The sequence below is a fragment of the Microplitis demolitor genome, chromosome 8 (assembly GCF_026212275.2).
Source record: "Microplitis demolitor isolate Queensland-Clemson2020A chromosome 8, iyMicDemo2.1a, whole genome shotgun sequence".
Classification (NCBI taxonomy): domain Eukaryota; kingdom Metazoa; phylum Arthropoda; class Insecta; order Hymenoptera; family Braconidae; genus Microplitis; species Microplitis demolitor.
In genome coordinates this window covers 14740543-14763666 of record NC_068552.1, presented here as the reverse complement: position 1 = coordinate 14763666, position 23124 = coordinate 14740543, and the positions used below count along the sequence as shown (strand labels likewise).

The window sequence follows — 23124 nt, the reverse complement described above, 5'->3', positions numbered from 1 at the left end:
AAACAAACACCGCCTTTCGACAAACACAAAAAATGTTATTTTAAAAAAAGTAGGTTTATGAATATTAAAAAAAATGTTAGGTTTGAATATAACACAAAGAGATTGAACATTGAAAAAGTTTGATACAATAACAACAAAACATCCTGAGTGCAAATGAATAAAAGGCGGGGGCACATAAAAGTTCTGAGTCACATGCTCATACCCCTAAGTTTTTTGCTCGATTTAGTTACTTCGAAGGGGTAAAAAAGTGGGTTCAACTATCGCGTAACTAGTTAGTTGGTAACATATTCAGCAACCAATAGTACAGAGGCGTTACAAAGCTGACCACGCCTGCTGTCCAATAGACGTTTATATTCCTGGGCCCTGAACATACTGAAAGGTCACGCCCCTACCAATGTGTGATTTGGTGGAGGCACGAGGATGCTGAAACGGAACAGTTAAGATGTTGTGCGCGAACCAGTCGTCTCACATGCGTGCGTTAGCGAACGTCATCATAGTGGTGAAGCTGTGTGTTGTAACACCTAGTAAACTCATTAAAGTGTTGTTTTTCTTATGACCTAAAGTGGATTAGTCAGGGATAATAATAACGATGATGATTATTAGGATAAAGACAATAAATATTTATGTTATTTATTGAAGAATGCTATTTTGAACATTCAAATAGTGTTTTTAATCTAGTGAATTCTGTGTTAATTATCTAGTGTTGCATATCATTTAATCCGATAATTTAATTTATATATATTTTAAATTATTATATGTTTTATATATATATATATTTAATGGACGCTATGAAAAGTGTGTTATATGTGAATATAATATAACTTGACAAATAAAAAAAAAATGTTTAATCTGATATTTAAGTTGGGATATCACATTCTCACTAGTGGCTGAACTAATAATAGAGTGCTGGTTCGCTTGAGAAAAATATATTTAGGAAGTAGAGAGACGAGAATATGAGTCTATAAATACCGTATATTCACATCTCAGACTGTGTGTTCATATATATACTTATTGTACAACCTGTAAAATATATAAACGTGTAACAAAAAAAAAACAAGGTATAAATCCTCGTTATCATCCAGGAACATAAAATCCGTTTTGCCATTAATCAGATATTGGGTAGCATGTGATCAAGTAATTCAAGACAATTAAAGCGTGTATGAGTTTTAAAAAAATCCATGTATTTTTAATGAAAAAGAGGCCAACGGATTAGAGAATAATTGTAGTTGACCTCGCGGTAGCTTGGTAATTCGAGAAATATCCCTGGTGTTAGAGTGGTGTAGAGAGTGTACACAGAGTAGGCAGAGGCAGCAGCAGTAGCAGCAGCACCAGTGGCTCGACTAAAAATATCTTGCTTCAAGAAGTCCGTGTATACTTTACTCTATAAATTAAATCTACTTGTATTTAGTTTTTCATTTCTATCTGTCGAATGTCGTTCAAGTGATCAAAACTACACACTTTCATTATCATTATTATTTTTTTTGTTAATTATGCAAATACTTGTCGGAAGATATGATGATAAAACAATTTTACTTTCCTACTGATGGAAAATAAAGATTTTGGGTAGTAAATTGTGAGCGCATAGACATAAGAAACACAAGTAGGCATAGTAAGTTGGGTTTTTGAGTAATAAATTGATAAAGGGGAATAAGCATAATTTAAGTAGATAAAGTAACAACTCAAGTGTTGGTGAGACAGTGTGTGGAGAACGTGTCAAGTTCACAGTGGAGGGTGGAGGTAACGGTGTACCTGGGGGCGTTGTTGGCCCCAATGAGGTGATGATGGGCTACGGTGGTGCCGTGGGGACCAGTGGCGCTATGGGACCGTCTTCAGGAGCTGATGTACTCGGTTCAACTGGTGATTATAGTCCCCAGGGTACCCCAAACTCACTGGGTGGTCACGCCACGGGGTCCGTCGATGCTGCTGGCACTTACAATATTACTGGTAGTGCCGGAGCCCTTACCACTTACAGCCCTCAAGACAGTCCTGCCAGCTCTGCTGGAGCTAGTGCCAATACTAATGAAAAGCTGCCCACTTTTGGGTTTACTCAGGAGCAAGTTGCTTGTGTTTGTGAGGTTAGTCCTTTTTTTGGCTTATTGTTTGTTTTCTTGTTCATATATATTTTGTTTTTATGCTGAGAGAAAATTCATTGTTGGGTTACTTTTTTAACGCAAGTAAATATATGAATAGTTTCAGGGTTTTATATTTTTTTAGTAAAACTAACTAAATTTTAGTTTGGGTTCTGTAGTTGGTCGGTTCAAAAATTTTTTTTTCAACTTACAATTATCTCATTATGTTAATATTGAATTACCGAATGATATAATAATCCATTGTTATTTATAATTTCTTTTGTTAGATTATCAATGTTGATTTTTGAATCATAAACACTGAAAATATTTATGTTACATAAAATAACTACGTAAATTATATATTTTATTTTCTTGGTCCAATAATTTTTAATGTCAGTTTAATGCTTCGTCGATAGCTTGGTCTGACAACAAACGAGAAATAATAAATATTTTTATTATATCATTTGAATCATCATATATACAAATGTTTTTGAACCGAACACTAAAGTTTGTCAGCGCGTGATCCGACGTTAAAAATTAATAGCCATATTTGAAAGTATGTTTATTTTCATTATATTAATACAACATTTACAATATATCAGTCAATAGGATTTAAATTAAGTCACTATAAATATTTTTTTATTATTTTTATTGTTCAGTTAAATATTTACAGTAACGTTAAATTATAAATATATTTCATTATATATTAAATACTTAATACTTTCAATGAATTTAAATAACACAGCAATTAATAATATCACAAAAAAAAAAAACTAATATTAATATTTAAAATACCCAAAATTATAAATGAAATAATAAATTAATAGTTTGCGCGAATAACGGCCGTACGTCGTTAGCTCCTTGCTTTCGTCACACGGAACTTTTAATAATTTAAATTAACAATAACACTATGAAATATATGTATGCAATAACACACATATATATGTATGCAATATTTAAAGTCATAAAACAATTGTCTCGTTAATTATCCGTGTGACGTGGGCGCTAGTTGTCTTGTATCGCGAGGAAATAACAATTTCGGGGTAATCCGTTTTAAGAAAAAAGGTCATAAAAATATTTAAAAAATTAAAAGGAATAATTTAGGTAAGCGTTAATTAATAAATAACTGTAGGTTAATTAGGGGTTTGTGGGAGATGATCTATCGGAAATCGATAAAGATAATAATGATTGAGGATACGATAATGATAATATATACAAGATATACTAGAGTAAGAGGAGATCGGGATGAGTTCTGCCGACTAACAGTGTGCCCCTCCTGTCTATCGTCTTCAAGGCGATGGTGTCATCTGTCCAGGTACTCCAGCAAGCTGGTTCCATCGAACGTCTTGGCAGGTTTCTCTGGTCGTTACCACAATGTGCACGTCTTCAACGGCATGAAAGTGTGCTCAAGGCAAAGGCAATTGTTGCCTTTCATCGATGTAATTTCAAGCAGCTTTACCAAATTCTTGAAAGCAACTCATTTAGTCCACACAATCATCCAAAACTACAGGCCTTGTGGCTCAAAGCTCACTATATTGAAGCTGAAAGACTTCGTGGCAGAGCACTTGGAGCTGTTGGTTTGTATTTTTTATAGATATATAATTTATGGACATGTGTGTTGGTTTAAAATGTTTTATATTTTATGAAGTGGGTTTATTTTTTTAGGTAAATATCGAGTGAGACGAAAGTTTCCGTTACCAAGGACGATTTGGGATGGCGAAGAAACGTCTTATTGTTTCAAAGAAAAGTCAAGAAGTGTTTTGAGAGAATGGTATGCTTCAAATCCATATCCGTCACCGAGAGAGAAACGTGAACTGGCAGAAAGTACTGGCTTAACTACTACACAAGTAAGCAACTGGTTCAAAAATAGAAGACAACGTGATAGAGCTGCTGAACAAAGGTTAGTGATAGTTTTTAAATTAACAGTTGTATTATGTTATATTATATGCGTGTGTGAGCGAATGATGAATATGTACATCACATATGTTTGAAAAAATTAAAACATAGTTATTAATATAAAAAAAAAAAACATAAACTAAAGTGTGGATATGGTTTTTTGTATTTTTAATCTTTGGATTCTTTGGATACAGTATACCTAACTCTTTTGAAATAACACGTTTTTTCACGAACCAGTGAATACGACGATCATGGACCGCAGGCTTTGAATTAGCATACGTTAAAAAAAAAATAATAAAACAAACTAAATAAAAATAAATGGCCTCAGTGTAGCAGTTCGATCAGATGGATAATTTTTTTATAAAATATCCAACGCATGTAGATTAATACAGAGATTTTTTTGATATTCAACTGAATTTTTTCTTCAAAGTTTAATTTAAATGTCTGTCGTCAGATTTTTATTGTTTTTTGACAGCTATCATAATTTTATTAATCCGTCAAAAGAAGTTTAAAAATTGGTGGCTATTTTTGTATTCTTTACGATTGGTTTTATGGTATAGCAAAAATTTTATCGCAGCATTTAATATTTTATTAGATAGTATTATCATAAATAAAATGATTTATGTAGACAATAAATTATTAAATTCAAAGATAAACTTTGCATAAATTTTTAGCTAATTTGATAATTTTTCATATCGAAAATAACACCAAGCAAACCTTTGAAAGTAAAGATCTTATCTTGTACTCGTTTCAGTAAATTAACAGATCAAATTTAAAATAAAAATAAGGTAAAATGCCAGAAATACATTTTATTCCATTAAATAAACGAATATATTATATATTTAATGAAATAATTTATGTAATTATTTTCTTGATTATCTTGATCTTTAAATGTCACTTAGTTTATTACTGCAAATAAATAATTATTTTTGACGGCAAATATTTAAATTAAAATCTTGACTGAATGAATATTTTCTCAAAAAAGCCTAAAGTTTTATAAATGTGGTGAAGAAAGAGTTTGAATTTATTTTGAATGCTGTTGCTCATCAGTAATATGATTTAGCTTGAAAGAGATTGTTGATTGATATATATTTGTTGCTATTATTATTATTTATTTGCTATAATATATCAGTCAGCACTTGACCATTGATGAAATTAGTGAGTCGGAAGCATTATCAAATATCCCTGCTACTCGAATATCGGAATGAAAAATACAACTCATGATCCGTGTTGTCCCGAAGGTCGTTGCTCCACATCCGATTTTAGATCGTCGAGTCGAGCCCAACGTAATGCATTACCATCTCTCCCACAACGTTGTAAGACACAGGAAAAGCACTAAGAATATATATACATGTATACTGGGTGAGATTCTTGAGTAATATCTTGTTCCATTTTTATAAGAAACTAATGTATTAGGAATTCGGTTGTTTAATATTTTGAGAACATGAAACCATGATGCTACAGCATCAATAAACTAACTTTAGTCTAGTAGTCTACTATGATTCATCAAGTAATAAACTATCAAAATTCGTTAGTCAATATTATATTTATGAAATTATTTTATATTTCAATGAAAATAATATTTTATTCTCCAATTAATTCATCAAGTTGTTGTAAAAATTATACAATCTCTTGATATCTTTCTCTTTAGTTCCAAACTTTTTCTCTCCATTAATTATTGTTATGACTATAGTAATTTATAAACAAGAAACAATTTGTTTCTCGGAAGTTTTGCTTAATCAGCAATCAATGTTATGAAACATATTTCTAAGGGGTAACTTTTTATCAAATTTAATTCACGGAAAAATAATTTAAACTTCAAATTAAAAGTCATTTCACTTTAAATTATAATCAAGATCAAGGTGTTTAGATTTTTTTTTTATTAATTCTATTTAAATTTTAAACTAGAAAATAATTATGAAAAGTTTTGAGCTGAAGTTGAAAAAATAAATAATTAATTTTATTTATCAAAATGATGGGTAAATTTTTGAAACATTTATATTCTGGCATGGGAAAATAAGATTAACCACACAGTCAGACAATGTGTGTGTGTGTATGTATGTATATATATAGAATGAATTGATGATACTTGATCGTACTTCCGAGACGTGATCATGCCTAGTGCGAATCTGCCACAACTGTTGAAAGATATAAAAGTTGTCATGAGACATCGCATCCTTACACTTGGACATGGTGTTTTTACTAGATTGGTTTGTATATATACTATAATGAAGAGAGAGGAAGTGGGAAGCACCACCACTGCGGAACGGCCGCGAAGTCGACGGGAACGATATCGAATTTCTTATGGCTTCTGTGTATTCCCATGGTAGCGTGTGGCTGCCGTCCTCTCTCTTGTATACATTTGTAAATATATATATATATATATATATATTCAACCACAAATTTTACGTGCTACAATAATATATTTCCAGAGATAGGTATATTAATAACAGGAAATCCTACAACATATTACTATATTAGGTGGAATTTTCGTTGTGATATGTTCATTCTATTAACAGTAATCTATTGACTGATCGCTATGTTTTGGCGAAGTTGATAATTGAGAATCGAGATATCATCGACTACAAAATTGTTTTCACCCGAACTAAGAGTCAATTTATATCAGACTATTCTTCAATAAATTTGAAAAAGTAAAAAACATAAAACAAGATTTTTTCGACTATACAGCTGTGCTCCAGAAAATTTTTCAACTTTCCGCTAAGAAAATTGAAAATTTTTAAAAAAAGGGAAGTTATTGGTTTCGTTCGGCTTTTCGAAAATCGAATTTCTAACAGATCTTGACGTGTTGGGGTTTTAAGAGGCTATTCTGACTAATTTCAAAATTATGTCTGAAAGTATGTATGTATGTGTGTATGTATACGTACGTCTGTTTGTAAATATTCTATAACATAATAATTCAACCAGTGGTATACTTATAGCTGGTTCCCAGTCAATATTCACAAATTTGAAAAAATTTCACTCATTCATTTTTAGAGAGTACGTTCAGAGATATTTTAGAAATAAAATTTTTTCAAATATGTTTTTTTCGGATAGTTTCTAATTTACTCCATGGATTGATTCCCAAATCTAATCAGCTCTAAAACTCTATATCATCAATCCTAAGATAGATCCGATAATTTTTTGAAATTAAATTGAATTTGTTTGTTAAATCGATTTGGAAGATTTCGTAACACATAATTTTTTGATACATAACATATATTTCGACATTTTCTTTGAAAAATTTTCTAGCTCTAAAAATATATATTTGTTGAAGTAAATGATTACTAAAAATTAGTCTGTAATCAATCATTTCTTTGATAGTTAAAAAATGATATGATGAAGAAAAACTATTTTTCAATGACTGAAAACACCAGACACGCGATACATATCATATAATTTAGAGATAAACGGTTGTAGGATGTTACAGGGGGCGGCTGCCAAATGCTCTCTTGGGATAAAGAGTACGGGGGAATAAGTGTCTCGTGGGCGTTTGTCCCCATGAGAAATAAAACAAGCATAGATATGTACCCTTTTATATAACACCTTGTTTCCCCCACGAGACAATACGTACAAGCCAAGTTTTTATTACGTTGGCGCAGTAAGACTGTCACGGTTTCACGAGAAACTCAATTGAATATCTCAGCATTTTTTTATCAAGTTGACAAGACCTGAAGTAGCTAAGTATTACATCAGTATATCAGTTATATGATAGCTTTACTAAGAAATTCCACGTTTTATTATTATGTAGACTATGATTATTTGTGTTATGCTTCTCATTTTTCCAATATAGATAAGAAATTACTACTACTGCTGACAAATTTTTATCAATAATTCGTGTACCCGCTATATCAAATAATTATTTAAATAACAATTTTTTGAATTGTCATGTTTATCAACATAGGAAATTCATTTATTCAGTTTTACTCTCGAACACATTCGTGATATAGATTTTATAATCTTCTTATATTACAATACATATTGTACTCTACATTTAGCTATTCGTAAGAAATTATAGAATTTATAGAGGAATCTCATCTAAATAAAATATATAATTATAAAAAGCATAATCTCAAGGACAAAATAAATAAGGTTTAGATTCATATAAGAGAGGAACTGATAACATGAGCCTCTTAAGAAAAAAGGGCTTATATTCTCAGTTGTTGTCATTTGTTTTATTTTTTTCTAACTCCGTTTACCACACAGGAAAAAAAATTATTGATTGAAAGTAAATATTCTTGATTCAAGAAAATGTTTTTGAAAACCTTATTTTTTCCGAATAATGTATAGAAATCTCCTCTAAGCAAATTATCATGGGTCAAAAAAATCTTGAGTTGGTTCCCGAAAACGTTTGTCTTCCGAAATTATATGTTTTTGATTCAAGATAACTTGTTTTCTATTGAAAATTAACAATCTTTTAATTTGGGACAAAAATTCCTCCCCCCTCTCAGTTTTAATATTTGAATTTTTCGCTCTTTTTACTTTTTCTAGTCTTCTGCCATGTATTCGTAATCAATATGCTAAAAAATTTTAATTTAAGACAAAATGGGCCCTTTTGTCTTATTTTATATTGGAAGCTTATTAATAAATTTTATTTTTCGTGCTTAATTATTTTAGTGTTTTGGATACAGATAAATTGAACTGAATATGGCGTAGCAGACAAGGTTTTGGTTCAACTCTCAGTTCGAATTATCCATATTTTTCTCAATTTATTTATAAGCTTTTCATTGAAATGGTTCCTTTCTTATCCTGCCCAATCCTCTTTGATCCTAATTCTTGTTTCACATAATACGAAAATGTGAAACGCTTCACGTATGTATATTCCCATATGTGTATGTGTATGAACACATATTTTTCTTCTTAACAGCATTATATAATTAATTTATGTTACACGCATAAAATTTTATAATAAAAATATACTTCTCAATAAATTTAGTATATAATATTTGAAACTATACTGGAAAATTATATAAAAATTTAATTTAAAAAAATAAAAAAAAAAACACAGTTTCTAAAACTTGTGATTTGAGATTTTTTAGAATCAATGTAATGATACACAAAATATATCAGAGTACTTTCGTAAACTTTTTATAGAAGACATGTGAGAATGGTTTAATTAAATGAAATAAATTCAATGAAAATTAAAATATTCATATCACCTCTGTAAAACTTAATTAGTGAATATTCAGAGTGACAGTCGTTCCACTTATTCCAAAAACCGGTAACGACTATATCGCTCTGAACTAATGAATAGTGGCTATTTGCTAATGAATTTCATGAATTCAGTTTTAAGAGAAGAAAACATTGTTTATATCTAAAGAGATCTAATTATAAAAATAAAAAAATTTAAACTGTTCTGATTACTTATAAATTGATGTACTTGTAATTTGAAATTCAAGTAGTTTCTCATATACGTTATACATTTCCGCGACCTAGTTCTTTGTAGACAAATAGGCATTCCATGTCTAATTTGAATTCAAACCGGACCAACAATGCTTAGAACACTTAAAGTACTTTTTTAAAAATATTGAATCCTACGTTGCTGTCCGTAACTTTAACAATTTTCTGACTAATTACATATTATTACTAAAACTTTATAATAGTTTCAAAAATTACCACAATCAAGGAGTCTGAATCGATGAATAATTATACTACAAATAAGTAGTAAATTCATAATTACTTTAAATATATATTTATTGACTATAATTACTAGATGCATTCTGACATCTTTGTTACTGTGAGTAGCTACAGCCCTAATACATACTATATAATAATAATATAGTAGTTTCAAGTAGTCATGACTCTGAACGTGAAATTTGGAGTCAAAATAAATGAATACTTCCAAAAGTATAATAGTACTAGAACTATTTTTAAAATTTGAACATAGACTATTATAAAATGAAATAGTTGCTTACTTTCATTAAATGAGAAAAGTGAAAAAACTTTTAACTCCTAAGTAGTATTGATTCACGTTCATAACGATAAAACCTCAAACATCACTTCACTTCCTCTGAATGGGATAACAAAAGAGGGTGAATGCGGTGGCAGTAATGGCCTCTTCGTAGCGTAGTATGTCAACAAAACATTACTGATGGCGTATATACCAACCCCAAAGACCACCATACTCTCTACGCGTGGGCGTGCACTAATTTCATGGACACGTGTGAGTATATGAAAACGTATTTGTTTTCCCGTCATTTTGTCTCTGTTTATGTGCACATACATGCCCCGCTTTATCTTGGTGTACTGACTCCCTTTTTGAATGTGAAGAGCACTGTATAGCATCGTAAAGTACGGATAGGACGAATGTCGAGGCTAAAGATGAGGGCTCAAAGAGGAGGATATGACCCTTTTATATGCCTATTTCAAAAGATTTGATCTCTCTTTTTTTATAAAGAACAATTGAATTTTTTTTGTACAAACATTCCTTCAGATATAATTGCTCTACATTTCGTATAAATTATTCTTGCAACTCATTGTTCACATTTAAATCAAATTCTAAAAAAAGTTTTAACATTAATGAAAATATAATTAATTGAAAAATTATAGAATTTTTACTTAAAAAATAATAATTTCATTTTTAATGTAATGAGATCTTGACAAGTCTATGACAGTTATTTTTTTTTTAATTTTTTTTTTCATAAAAAAAAATGTATTTAATTTTGTTGAACAATAAAGGGACGCTTGTTATGTCTGTGGTATATAAATATATGAGTCAAAAAATACTGAGAGAGAAAAGGAACCGCTTTCGTCATTCTCTTGGAGCTTTTACGACCTTCCAGGAGAGTAAATATTGGCGCAGCCATCCCTAGGAGAAATCTCCCTTGGCTTTTAGCGACCAACTACCATCCGGCTTCATCCCTCGTTACGCCGCCCTCGCTTTTTGTTGCTCATCTCTAGTGTGCTCGGTATATCGACACTGCAGACCACCATTTTGAAACTCTGTGGTAACTATGCAGAGAATTTCACATTTAACCGAAATATTAAATTAAACATTAAAACACTGAGAAAAAAGTATATTTCCAAATAAAATTTCTTAATTTAAGTATTAGTTTACTTAAATAGTGCCAAGAAAATATTTTCTTAATTTTAGTAAAAATGTATTGTCTGTTGAAATTTATGAATACACAGATAGAAATTTTGTGTATTTGTGTTAAAAACTTATTTGCTTAAATTTTTTGTGTTGATTTTTAACACAGAAATCTGTTAATTCAACACAAACCGTTTGTGTTATTTTAATTTAACAGATTTTTTATGTTAAATGATTAGAAAATCTGGAACGTAACACATTTCTTGTGTTATTTGAAAATTGACACAAAATTTGTGTTGTTTGACTAAACGTTCCCGCGCAATTCTTTATTACTATAACCAAGCAAAACATTATAGCAGCATTGTCTGCAGGAAAATTTGGATTATAATTTATTTACAATTAAATATATACATTTTACAATTAATTTAGATAACTTCCATATTTTTTTGAAGCGGTTCAATTGTCCACTAAATTGATATTAGTTCGACTAAGGGTAGATCAGTATACTTGAGTTGGTTAGGTTATGTGCTTTTGTTTATTAGTTGATTTTAACACGAAAAATGTGTTAAATTTACACAAATGTTCTGTTAAATATACACAAATTTTCTGTCAAAACAACAGATTTTGTGTTAAATTTTATTTAACATAAAATTTGTGTTAAAGATCAACACAAACGCATTATGTTGAATTAACACAAAAATTTGTGTAGACCGTTTGCAACACACGATTTGTGTTGAATTTAACACAAAATTTCTAACTATGTAGATTTAAACAATTGTTATAAAGATAAGAAATATACTTCGATGTAGTAAATTTTTTCTTGTTTTTAGTATTATGAGTCAAGTAAACATGTTTACTCGAATTTAATTTTTTTTCTCTCAGTGAACAAATATATTGGAATCAAGTTTAATGCATCTACTCTCTAAAAACGAATTGGTGAAAATTACGTGGCAATCACTATTTGGCAATGAATAGTATACTACTATTTGAATTAATGACATACTTTTTACTATTACACTGTAAAAGATTGCAAGTAAATTCGGAGTAATTACGGATTCCAATTCAATCGGAATTCACTCCGTCACTCGAAGTTTCATAAAAAATTACTCCGCATGTAGAGTAAATCGAAATTACTCCGCTCAAGAAAAATTTCTGAGTGATCTTGATTTTATTTAAATCCACATTCACTTCGATTCGGAGTTTTAAAATTGAACTAAACTCTTTTTAGGAGTGAATTTTACTCCTAGGGAGTTAAATGAATAGTCATCCACTCCAGATTTACTCCACGTTCCTCCACTAATTTTTTTTAATGTAATCAGTGAATAGTTACTATTTTCACTACTTCAAATTCAAAAAAGTAAGAGAATAATGTTACTATGTTCATTCTAAAACAACAAACGGAAGATTAACTGAAACCGGAGAGCTATTACACCAATTGTTTAAGGCATTGCATAAAAACTCGTAAAATGTGAATGAGGAACCATCAGGAAGAACTTTTATACATATAAAAAAAAAAAAAAACAACTTTGCAGTTGTTTTCAGAGTAATTCATGTTACAACTACAACTCGCGGGCGTACAAGTTGGATGTATAATCTTTTGGCAATCCGAGAAGTTGCAGTATACTGTTTTAAAATATATTTCAGATGAACTTGACCTTTAATACCATGAAAAAATTTATAAGCTAGTCTTTTATGTGTTAACAAACTGACATGTAGGAAAATTTTTATAAATAAATTCATGTTTTATTTTTTATTTTTGACTATTGTAGATAATTAAAAATATTTTTTTTTATTTAAAAAATATCATTATAAAAAATTTTATTCACAGACACGTAAAACAACATGAATAACATTATTAATAGTTTAAATTAAAAATTTAGTTGCAATAACAGTATAAACGAGGATGATGACGATAAACGCATTTTGCTCACATTTTCACAATTACAGTTATAATATATGAATTTAAATTTAAATTAAGTAACAAAAATTTCGTAATTGGTCGTGTAACGTCGGTATGTAAAGCCAATAAACTAAAAAAACATTAATAAAAAAAAAAAAATTTTTTTTGAAAGTAAAAATGAATTTAAAAATTAAAAGATTAATTTATTTTATCAAAAATAAAATATTTAAAAAATAATAAATAATTTAAACATATCTTTAAGATAAAAAATTGATTATATCTAAACGACTCAAGTCACGAATTTTTAAACTCGAAAAAGGTCATCCGATTCAACCTTATAAAATTTTAAAAACAAGCATATGCATTTAAATGAGTTATTATAAGCCTACTAACTGATAAATCAATTAACGTCATGTAAATATATATTTTATACTGATAAATTTAAAAATCAAAGTTTTTTCTTCATCAGTATATTTTTTTACTTTTGAAAAATATCGTTCTTACATTAACTTAGTGAAGCTACATGCAAACGGGGACAGAGGGGGCATTCATTCATGCACGCGTTCTCAGTAGCATCTTTCTTTTTTTACGATGTGTCATGTCAGTCAGTATGTATAATATGAGCATGTGTGATGTACATGTGTGTTAAAACATCGTAAAATAAAAAAAACGTTTCAATATGTATATACAGAGACCGGGTACACCCCTCCACGTGCAGACGCATCCAATTTGCGATTACGGCCATTGGCAAGGATAATGATCCTATTATTTCGTTTAACGAAGTCTGAGTTTTATGTTACGTTACATGTATTTATACAAATTCACATGTATTTATATCTACATATGTATAGATATAAATATACATGTGAGTTTATAAAACATTTTTTGGGTGTATACGAGAGAGAAAGAGAGACGATAATGTATTGATCATTATTTTCGTATCCACTAAAATCATTTAGCAATATCAGCTTTATTATTTATCATAATTAATTTAAATGACAATAATGTTGCAGATTAATTATTTGATAAAAATTATAATTATATTTTACAAGTAAACATAATGAAAGTTTAGTGAACTTTAAGTTTATTCAGTTGTATATATATATGTATATATATTATACATAGAAATTTGTTAATCTACAGTGTCTAGTCTCTAGTCATTATGTAATGAGGTAGATTGTATGGCTCATAGCCGACGATTAAGACTCTTACGAGGTTGTCTCGTCTGGCTCATCTAAACGTTCTAATAACTTGACCAACAATTTATGTCTCACGGTCACATTTTATATTTATGTTACTTGTATATGTCTTTATAAAAACACAACACTAAATGCGCGATAACTACATTAAATAATGTATTAAATAATTATGATCCTTGAAACAAGTGTGACAGCAATTATGTGGATTTAAACTTTTGATAAAAAATTATATGCATTTTGTTTTTAGTCAACATATTTCTCAGACGTCAATTTATATAATTGTTATTTATGTGTATGACAAGTAGTAAACACATTTTACACGTAATATTTATTTATTTAAAGAATTATGTCACTTAAAGATTAAATAACAAAACTATTTTTGATTGTTTAGAAGGCTCAAAAATTTAAGTCAAGCATACTTATAAATAAAATAAATTTTAAAATAGTAAATTCTCATGAATAGTAGACGAAAAAAAAATAGGTGCTGCAACGGGACAAAATCCTGTTGCAGCAACAGGATTTTTTCCGTGGAATAAATAAGATAAGGAACAAGTTTCATGTACTAATTTTTTTGTCCGTATAATGAAATTTAAAAATTTAAAAAAAATTCAAAGTTTGGTTAAAAATTAAAATTTTTTTCGAAGTTAATTTTTTTTTCAAAATTGAATTTTTTTCAAATTTTGAAATTTCATTATGCGGACAAAAAAATTAGTACATGAAACTTGTTCCTTATCGTATTTATTCCACGGGAAAAATCCTGTTGCTGCAACAGGATTTTGTCCTGTTGCTCCCACAGGACTGAGCCCCTTTGTAGCGTCTATTTTTTTTTCCGTGTATATGGTAGAAGTACCGTTTGTGGCCACTGCTCAATTTTTGGACATTTAATATTTTATTTTAATTAATCAAAAAGTATGAAATAAAATTTTCTGTTTATTAGTCGGATAAAAGTATCTTTGAACACATTTTTAAAAATAAATTATACCATTATGTATTTTACAAATTATTTTATATAAATTTTTCAAGTGTCCAAAACTGGCCCTAAAGTGGCCAAAACGGTATCTCTACCCTATAGTGACTCACTTTAATACATGAGTTAAACTTTAGAAAAATAAATAAAGACGTTAAAATGATAAAAATTTTTATAAAATATTTAAATTATTAATTATCATTATCAGTGATTTCAATATTTATTCGACTGTAAATATATCCTTATATGAATATATATTTATATATGAATATATATATTATACAGTTCGTCAAGTCACAGTGGGTGTTCCCTAATCTTGGATCAGCAACAAGTACGATAATCAGTGGTTCTACACCTACACATAAACACATAACGTTTACATACACTCATAAAAAAATTTTTTTTTATCTCTCTATCATTGTCAGACGACTTGTATATAACATTTATTTTTATAGTTTTGTAATGTATATCTTTTTGGGTAAGCTAAAAAGATAGAAGGATATGGACTATTGAGTACATTGGCAGGTTCAACGTAATCCGGATTAAATAAAATTTTGTAACACCAAAAGTGTTTTAGTATGATCCGGCGCATCTTTGTACTTAAATTCATTTTTTTATCTTATTTCAGTAGTAGCTAAAATATTCTATCTTTGTAGCATGTTATTATTATTATATGTCTAACAGATTTTAAAAGAATTTTAGATAAATAAAAATAAATCATGTGAAATAAAAATATATTGGAGCCATTGCAACCTATTGAAATTGGTAAATAAACCCTATTTTTATTTACCTGAGTAAACTAATGTGGATATTGTTTAAAGTCAAATAATAGTGTTTTCATTACTGTCTACTTATAGAACCAGCTGTCGAACCCCATGAGATTGCTTTTTGGTATCTTTGCTTATGGTTAAGTTTAAAAACCCAACGCGAATAGAAGTGTTGACGGCTCACCTGCTGTTTACCCACAGTAACTTTTGAAGTTTTTAAATACATTAATAAAGTAACAGAAAAAGTGGCAATATTAGAATATATGTAAATACATTTCTTAATATCGGGTACTCTCTTGAATTTGAAGTAGTGAAAATAGTGACTATTCACTGTTTACTAATGAAAAATATGTCACTAATTCAAATAGTGGTATACTTTTTACTGGCGATAAGTGACTATTCACTGCCAAATAGTGATTGCCACGTGATGTTCATTAATTCGATTTTAGGCAGTCAAAAATATACCTCGATTAATTTTTTTTTTCACTTTAATGCTCAAACAATTGAAAATTTTCGAGAAAAAGAAAGTTACTCTCTACAAATGAATTAATTAAAATCACTGCGAATCAGTGAATAATCACTATTTGTCCAGCTATATCCATGTTTGGTGAGTATTCTTTTTTTTTTATAATACACGGAGAGGAAAATATTGTGGTTTCTACTATGGCCGAATCGTAATTATTACAATCGCAAAATTTTTGGCTGTAACTATCTTAATGTATTAATAATTACAATACGTATAGTTATTTCTACCATGCGAGATGTTAACATGTTAACAACTACCATATCTTGCGTTTGTAATATTAACAATCTGACGCAGATGCGAAGTCGTTTTTGATACCAACTAAGATAGTAGAAGTTACTATCCTAATAGTAAAAATTACTAGATAGCATATGAGAGCCTACTGTAATCATAATAGTTTTCATTATACAATATAATAGTAGATATTATTAACATAATAGTAAATATTATGCTACGATATAATGAATATAATAATTTTTATCTCTTCGTGTTCTATTAAATTTGAAATAGTGAAAATAGTGACTATTCACTGTTTACTAGTGAAAAGTATGTCACTAATTCAAATAGTGGTATACTTTTCACTGACGATAAGTGACTATTCGCTGCCAAATAGTGATTGTCACGTGATTTTCACTAATTCGATTTTAGAGAGAGATCTTATAAGAAAGATATATGAAAAGTATAATGAAGCTTCGACTTTTCGACTTTCGATTCATTCCGTATATCATAAAAAATACATCAAATTTACACATTGAAATAAATATACAAAAAAAAAAAAAAAAAAAAAATATAAGCGCGAAATAAAAATCAGAAGTTATCAAATTTCAATGCACAGAGATAATTTTTTTGGTTTTAAATTTATTTGATAGTTTCAGTAATAACTAATAGTTAACCAATAGTCAAATTTTGTTTGTATATTTGACTGATTAGTCTTTTGTACAATTAAAAGTACTTTTATGAAAAATTCCCTTAATAATTATAAAATAACAAAAATAACTGTGTTCAAATAAAAAAAATGATGTTCAGTTAACAATCCGACGTATACTATCGGTTTCTTTCTAAATTGAAATAAAGTTTAACCTTCGATTCTTCTCCGTATTTAAATGTATCAAATAAATATTGTGATATTCAATCATATAAAAATTTATTTCAGAATTACCGTATTCATAGATGTAATATCATATTTCGGTTTCTACATCGTCATGCACTGCTATTAATTTCACACCACTGTGACCAACTTTTGAAGTGCAATCAAATATCGTACCGGATTTCTCACATTAGCTCAGTGGCATATATAAAGTACGAGATTTAATTTGAAATTTTAATTAAGCTTTCGTGCATAATCAAACTTTTTTTTTTTAATTACATTATATTTATTTTTTATATTATAAGATCATACTACAGTTATTTTTAATTTTAAACCTAAATATTATTAATTATATATTTATAATAATTTACCAAATTTATGTATATGGTTGATAAAAAATTATGATAAAACTATGGTTTAAATATTCAATTTAACTTCATTAATTATTCATGACGATTATGCATCAGTTATGTTTACTCTTTGCAATTTAAAATAATATCGTCAATATTATTTAAATACGCGGAGCATATATATTTAGAAAAAGTATTAAGCATTTTAAATTTGCATACAAAATTATATTATCACTTATAATAACAATATAAGTTTTATATGAGAATCAATTAAAAAAAAAAAAAAAAAATTCTATAAAGTTTTCAAATTTAATTGAAATTTTATCGTAACTATCTCTATATGTATGATTAATTTTAAAAGGTGTAGTTTGGAAGTTAAATTTATCGTGCGGTTATAAAAAATGAAATTATTTAGAATATTTATAAAATGTTTCGAACAATTTATCAATTTCATATTGTTTTATTGTCTGATGAATATCTTGTTTTATTATGTCCAAACAAAACTGTCGTATTTGTAATGAAAAAATTAAAAACCATAAAACAATGTAATGAAATTTTTCACATCTATTATTTGTCTTATACATCTCACGCGTGTTCATGTATAAACCAAAGAAGAGTCACAGGAACTTATCGTTCAGTAAATCGAAGTTTCCAACGACCGACTGCTGGCCCAAGAATTTTGTATAGGTCCGGGTGGTTAATTTATGTCCCAGGCGATTAATAAAATTCACAACGCTAACCCGATCGAAATCTCAGCTTCAATGGTCGCACGCGCATATGCATATAAAGATGGTGGTATATACTGGACCATTAAGAGACAAGTTCAACAAAAAAAAAAAAAAAAAAAAAAAAAAAAAAAAAAAAAAAAAAAAAAATGAACGGTCAAAATAAAAAAAAAAAAATAAAATGAAACAAAATTAATTAATTAATTCTAATAAACACAAGCAGATTAGATATAATAAAAATAAATAGCAAATGGTCAAGTTGACGAAAAAAAAAGTGGCATGGTACATGAATAAAACGATAGACATATCTCGATGGTACGTGTCAAGAATTCTAATCAAAACGGTAGAAACATGCGATACAGGAGAAGAAGAATAAGGAAAAGAGAGGGAGAAGTCTCGTGTCGCGGTTCTTGGGATGTCCCGTCGCGGAGGAGCCTGGACAAATTTACTACTAAGATGTTTGGATAAGACATACCTGGTGGACACCTCATTCGGGTTATATAGGCCCCCCGGATGCAACGGGTGGCACCAAAATACCTCTTTCATGTACTGTTTTTCTGCTTTTAAGTCATTCTCTCTTCTCAATAAGGCACCAAGAATATAACAGAATAAAGAAGACTCTGTATCTTGATCGTGTCTCACGAAAATAATTCTTATATTCCATCGTGTCTATAACGGGAGTCATTTCTTTATTTCTTCTTTTTATTTTTTTATTATTTTTTCGGATATCTGTCTAGTAACATTATTGATCTCACTTTTGATTCCCACGTGATTTTCGACACGGCCGTTTCTTTTTCATTTCATTGGTGTTTATAAAAATCAGATAGGAATTTCATTTTATTCAAAGAAATAAAAAACAAAGTAGTTCGTCAAGATATTTACGGTAATATATTTAAAAAATTTTTATCGGTTATAATTTTTATGACTGTAAAGTATGTTTGTTTCGTGCAAATTCATCGTTAAAAAAACACCCTGTACACGTATTAAATTCGCGGGGTGTCAGAGCCCCGTGGGTCAGAACGACTTGTAAAACAAGCGGTTAACGATAGCCCGTTGTCAGGCTGGAAATAGCTGCGCGTGCAGCACCGCAGGTCCTCCCCGGAGGTCTGCTCTGCTAAATTGAGTTTACGAGACGTCACCGCGAGAGGGAGTTGTGGTATGGTCTCACTTTTGCTCACTTTTATTCAACTTATTTTTTTCTTCTTTTTCTTTTTTATCTTCTTTTATTCCATTCAATTTATTTATTTTTGTATTTCACAACCGGCACGTAATTCTCACGCCCATACTGTATATCCTTGTTATAAATCACCGTCCATGTGCGTTAAAGTTGTTCAAGACTGTTGCTTCTTTAGCCATTACTTCTATATATCTTCACAACAAAATATATAGATGACATTACTTTATCAATATAATTTTAAATTATTTCTACAGTAATTCTAACATTTAATTACGAAAAATATTATATTTATCAAATGTATATAAATATTTTTAAAATTAACGAGCAATATTTTGAATGTTCCAGTGGCCAGCGAGAAGATAAAGGCCATGGTGGAGGTTTAGTTGACTCTAGTAGCGAAAGTGGAGATGATACAAAACGTCAATCCATAAACTCGACGCAACAACCACAGCAACCGTCCCCATGTGTAGTACAACAGCAACAGCAGCAGCAACAACCGCGAATGGTTGATCATCAACAATCATCAAACATGTACCAGCTTCCCGCGCCTGTTTCTGTTCCTAGTCCACTCTCTTATCATCCAAATCACGGGAGCACGAGTTTGAGTCACTCTCATACGCCCACTCATCATATGCAGCACGATACTAGCAGTGATAGTGGCGATGATAAAAGGAATATTCATCATCAGCTTCAACATCATTTACAACCTGGCCACAATACCAGTCACAGTTTAGTCCATCCTACTGCTACTTTACCACCACCTCCGCCAAGTTGCGCTCAACAAAAAAGCCAATTGGATTATATGCAATATTACAGTCCACAGGTAATTAATCAGTAATCAACATATTTACAGTATTCTTCAAAATATCTTTTGATTATTTTTATTTCCGTAAGATGGAAAGTAGAGTTCAGATTATTAGATTTCATTTTTACAAATTTTCTTAAATATTAAAAAAAAATTTATGTGGCATTATTTATAAAGAATATATAGGGTAGAAGTAGCATTTGGGGCCACTGCTCCCTTTTTAGGCAATTGAAACTTTATTTGAATTAATGAAAAAACATAAAATAAAATTTCCATTGCAACAGTGGGACAAAAGTATCTTTATATACATTTGAGGAATTATTAATTATGTCATTGCGTCTTTTACAAATTGCTTTATTTAAATTTTTTAAGTACCCAAAACTGGCCCTAATGTGGCCAAATACGGTGCCTTTACCCTATATAGATTTGGCTTGATAATATTTTTTATACTGGAAAAAATTTTCAGAGTAAACGCGGACTCTCGGAGCAAAATTTACTCCAAAGAAAAGTTTAATTTAATGTTGAAACTCCAAATCGGAGTGAATGTGGATTTAAATAAAATCCATAATCACTCCTGATTTTTTACAGTGTATCAATAAAAGGTTCAATTGAAAAATTAAAAAAAAATATTTATGTGATAGGATTATCTGATAGGGACACCAACATCAGCTGACATTCAAAAATCATTGCCTCATACGGCAACATCGATGCAAATGGGAGCAATAGCGCCATCGATGGGCAGTTTGAGTCCCATGGGACCATCGACAATGTTACCAAATTCAATGCAAAGCGTTAACGGTATGAATGCGATGTCAATGAATATGGGCATGGGAGCTTATCAAGGCATGAGTTCAATGGGTATGGCATCCTCTCATGCTGGTTATCACAGTGGTCTTGTATTGGGTGATTACCACTCATTGTGACCCTGGGTTCCAGGCAATCAAGGCAAGCACAATCAAGAAAAGACTTAGGTCATTTATAAATAATTGGCTTTTTTTTTTAAATGTGTACTACTATAAGCATTTGCGTTTTTAAATTATCGCGGCATTTAGTTTAGTAGAACAAATATACCAAAAAGTTAAAAAAAAAAATAAATAAAAGAAAATAAAATAAAAATCAGATTTAATTATAACTTTCTTACGTTATTAAACGGGCGATCAAATCGTTCAATTTTTAGATGGTAATTATTTAAAATTTCAAAAACAAAAAAGTTATAAATAGATGAACAGTTATAGAAAAAGACAAAATAGCATTTCCGTTTTGGATTATTATTATTATTATTATTATTATACCGAATACAAGCTTATTACAAGTACATTCAATATGTATATATATGATTGTATACTTGTTTACACAACTAACGCACTATATTCCTCAAAATAATTAGTACATACTAACGTCCATTTTAAATAATACTGTACCGAGTTCAAATCATTCATTTATTTTACTCTGATGTATAAATTTTTGAATTAAAAAAACAAAAAAAAATAAGTATGATAAGAATATATAATTTATATTAAAATAATTTCACATTCTCTGTCAAGACATTGTCTAAATTTTTGAGCTTTTGAGTTTTTCTGTATATATGTAGATATTAGGTTTTATGGTCTCTGGATTAGACGCATCAATTTATTATTATTATTATGATTATTAATATTATAATTTTTTTTTCGTTCTACTTAGATCTCCCAGTAATTAGTGGATAAGTAGTTAATAAAAAAATAAATTTATGTAGTAAGTAATACTCTATGAAAAATTATCTAAAGTGTAAATAATCAAACATTCGATTAAATTCGTTTAATAGAGAAGTTCGGAGCTAGATAAAATAATTATAGATGTAAATGAATATTTATTAGAAACAAAAAAAAAATTTTTTTCAAATTTAAATTAAGAAATTTCTCTACTGTAAGATTGAATGTGATACTTTTGAACCGATTTATTTATTTAATTTTGAACGGTACATAATTTTAATATCTTCAGATATATTTATGTAAGTTTTAATAGGAAATTTTATTTTTTTTTTGACTAGTTAGTTTTGCAAAATCCTAGTAAATCTTTTAATATTTTGTTTAATTATAAATTTAATTTTGATCGTGTCCCGGACTTTTCTATACGAGTTAGCGAATTAGAAGATTACAAACAGGATAATGGTCCATGGGACAAAACAGGGTAGAAAGCCAGAGTTTTATGATTATAAATATATATATATATATATATATATATATATATATATATATATATATAAATATAAATATATAAATATATATTATCTTATAGGGGGACACGCATATTACGATTAAATGAAAATAAAAAAATAACAACATTTTAAAAATGTTTTAATACTACGATAAAGCATGAAAAGTAAAACTTGAAGTTTTTTTTAATCATTTATTTATTTAAAATCAATTTTTTTTTAATAAAATTAACGCGCAACAATTTTTTACACGGCCCTCTTTGGCACAATTTATTAAAACTACACGCAACATTCCGCAGAATGAATATTTTTTAGTGAAATTAACAAATCTACAGAATGATAAACAGCATATATGTCATTTCTTATACAATAATATATTTATTCACCCAAAATAATAAATAAATAATTATGTTAATGATCCCTTGTGGTTAAATATCT

At 29.0% G+C, this 23124-nt stretch overlaps 1 protein-coding gene across 2 annotated transcripts; it reads left to right on the top strand.

Moving 5' to 3' along the window:
- Positions 1-455: 455 nt before the first annotated feature.
- Positions 456-22669, top strand: LOC103573191 (homeobox protein SIX1). 2 transcript variants are annotated; one of them, XM_008552162.3, is made up of 5 exons: positions 456-2075; positions 3385-3646; positions 3735-3969; positions 20033-20510; positions 21134-22669. In XM_008552162.3, the coding sequence occupies exons 1-5, from the start codon at positions 1779-1781 to the stop codon at positions 21413-21415; spliced, it is 1554 nt and encodes a 517-aa protein (XP_008550384.1). In that variant the 5' UTR covers positions 456-1778; the 3' UTR covers positions 21416-22669. The 2 variants fall into 2 exon arrangements, with proteins under 2 accessions (XP_008550384.1, XP_008550383.1); XM_008552161.2 differs by having other exon boundaries at positions 3364-3646.
- Positions 22670-23124: the final 455 nt, after the last annotated feature.

Bases quoted from the DNA above. Each gene is read 5' to 3' on its own strand.
- LOC103573191 (XM_008552161.2), top strand. From the start codon at position 1,779: ATGATGGGCTACGGTGGTGCCGTGGGGACCAGTGGCGCTATGGGACCG. The intron at 3,647-3,734 runs GTTTGTATTTTT...TTATTTTTTTAG, and splicing joins CAGAGCACTTGGAGCTGTTG to GTAAATATCGAGTGAGACGA. The intron at 20,511-21,133 runs GTAATTAATCAG...TTTATGTGATAG, and splicing joins TGCAATATTACAGTCCACAG to GATTATCTGATAGGGACACC.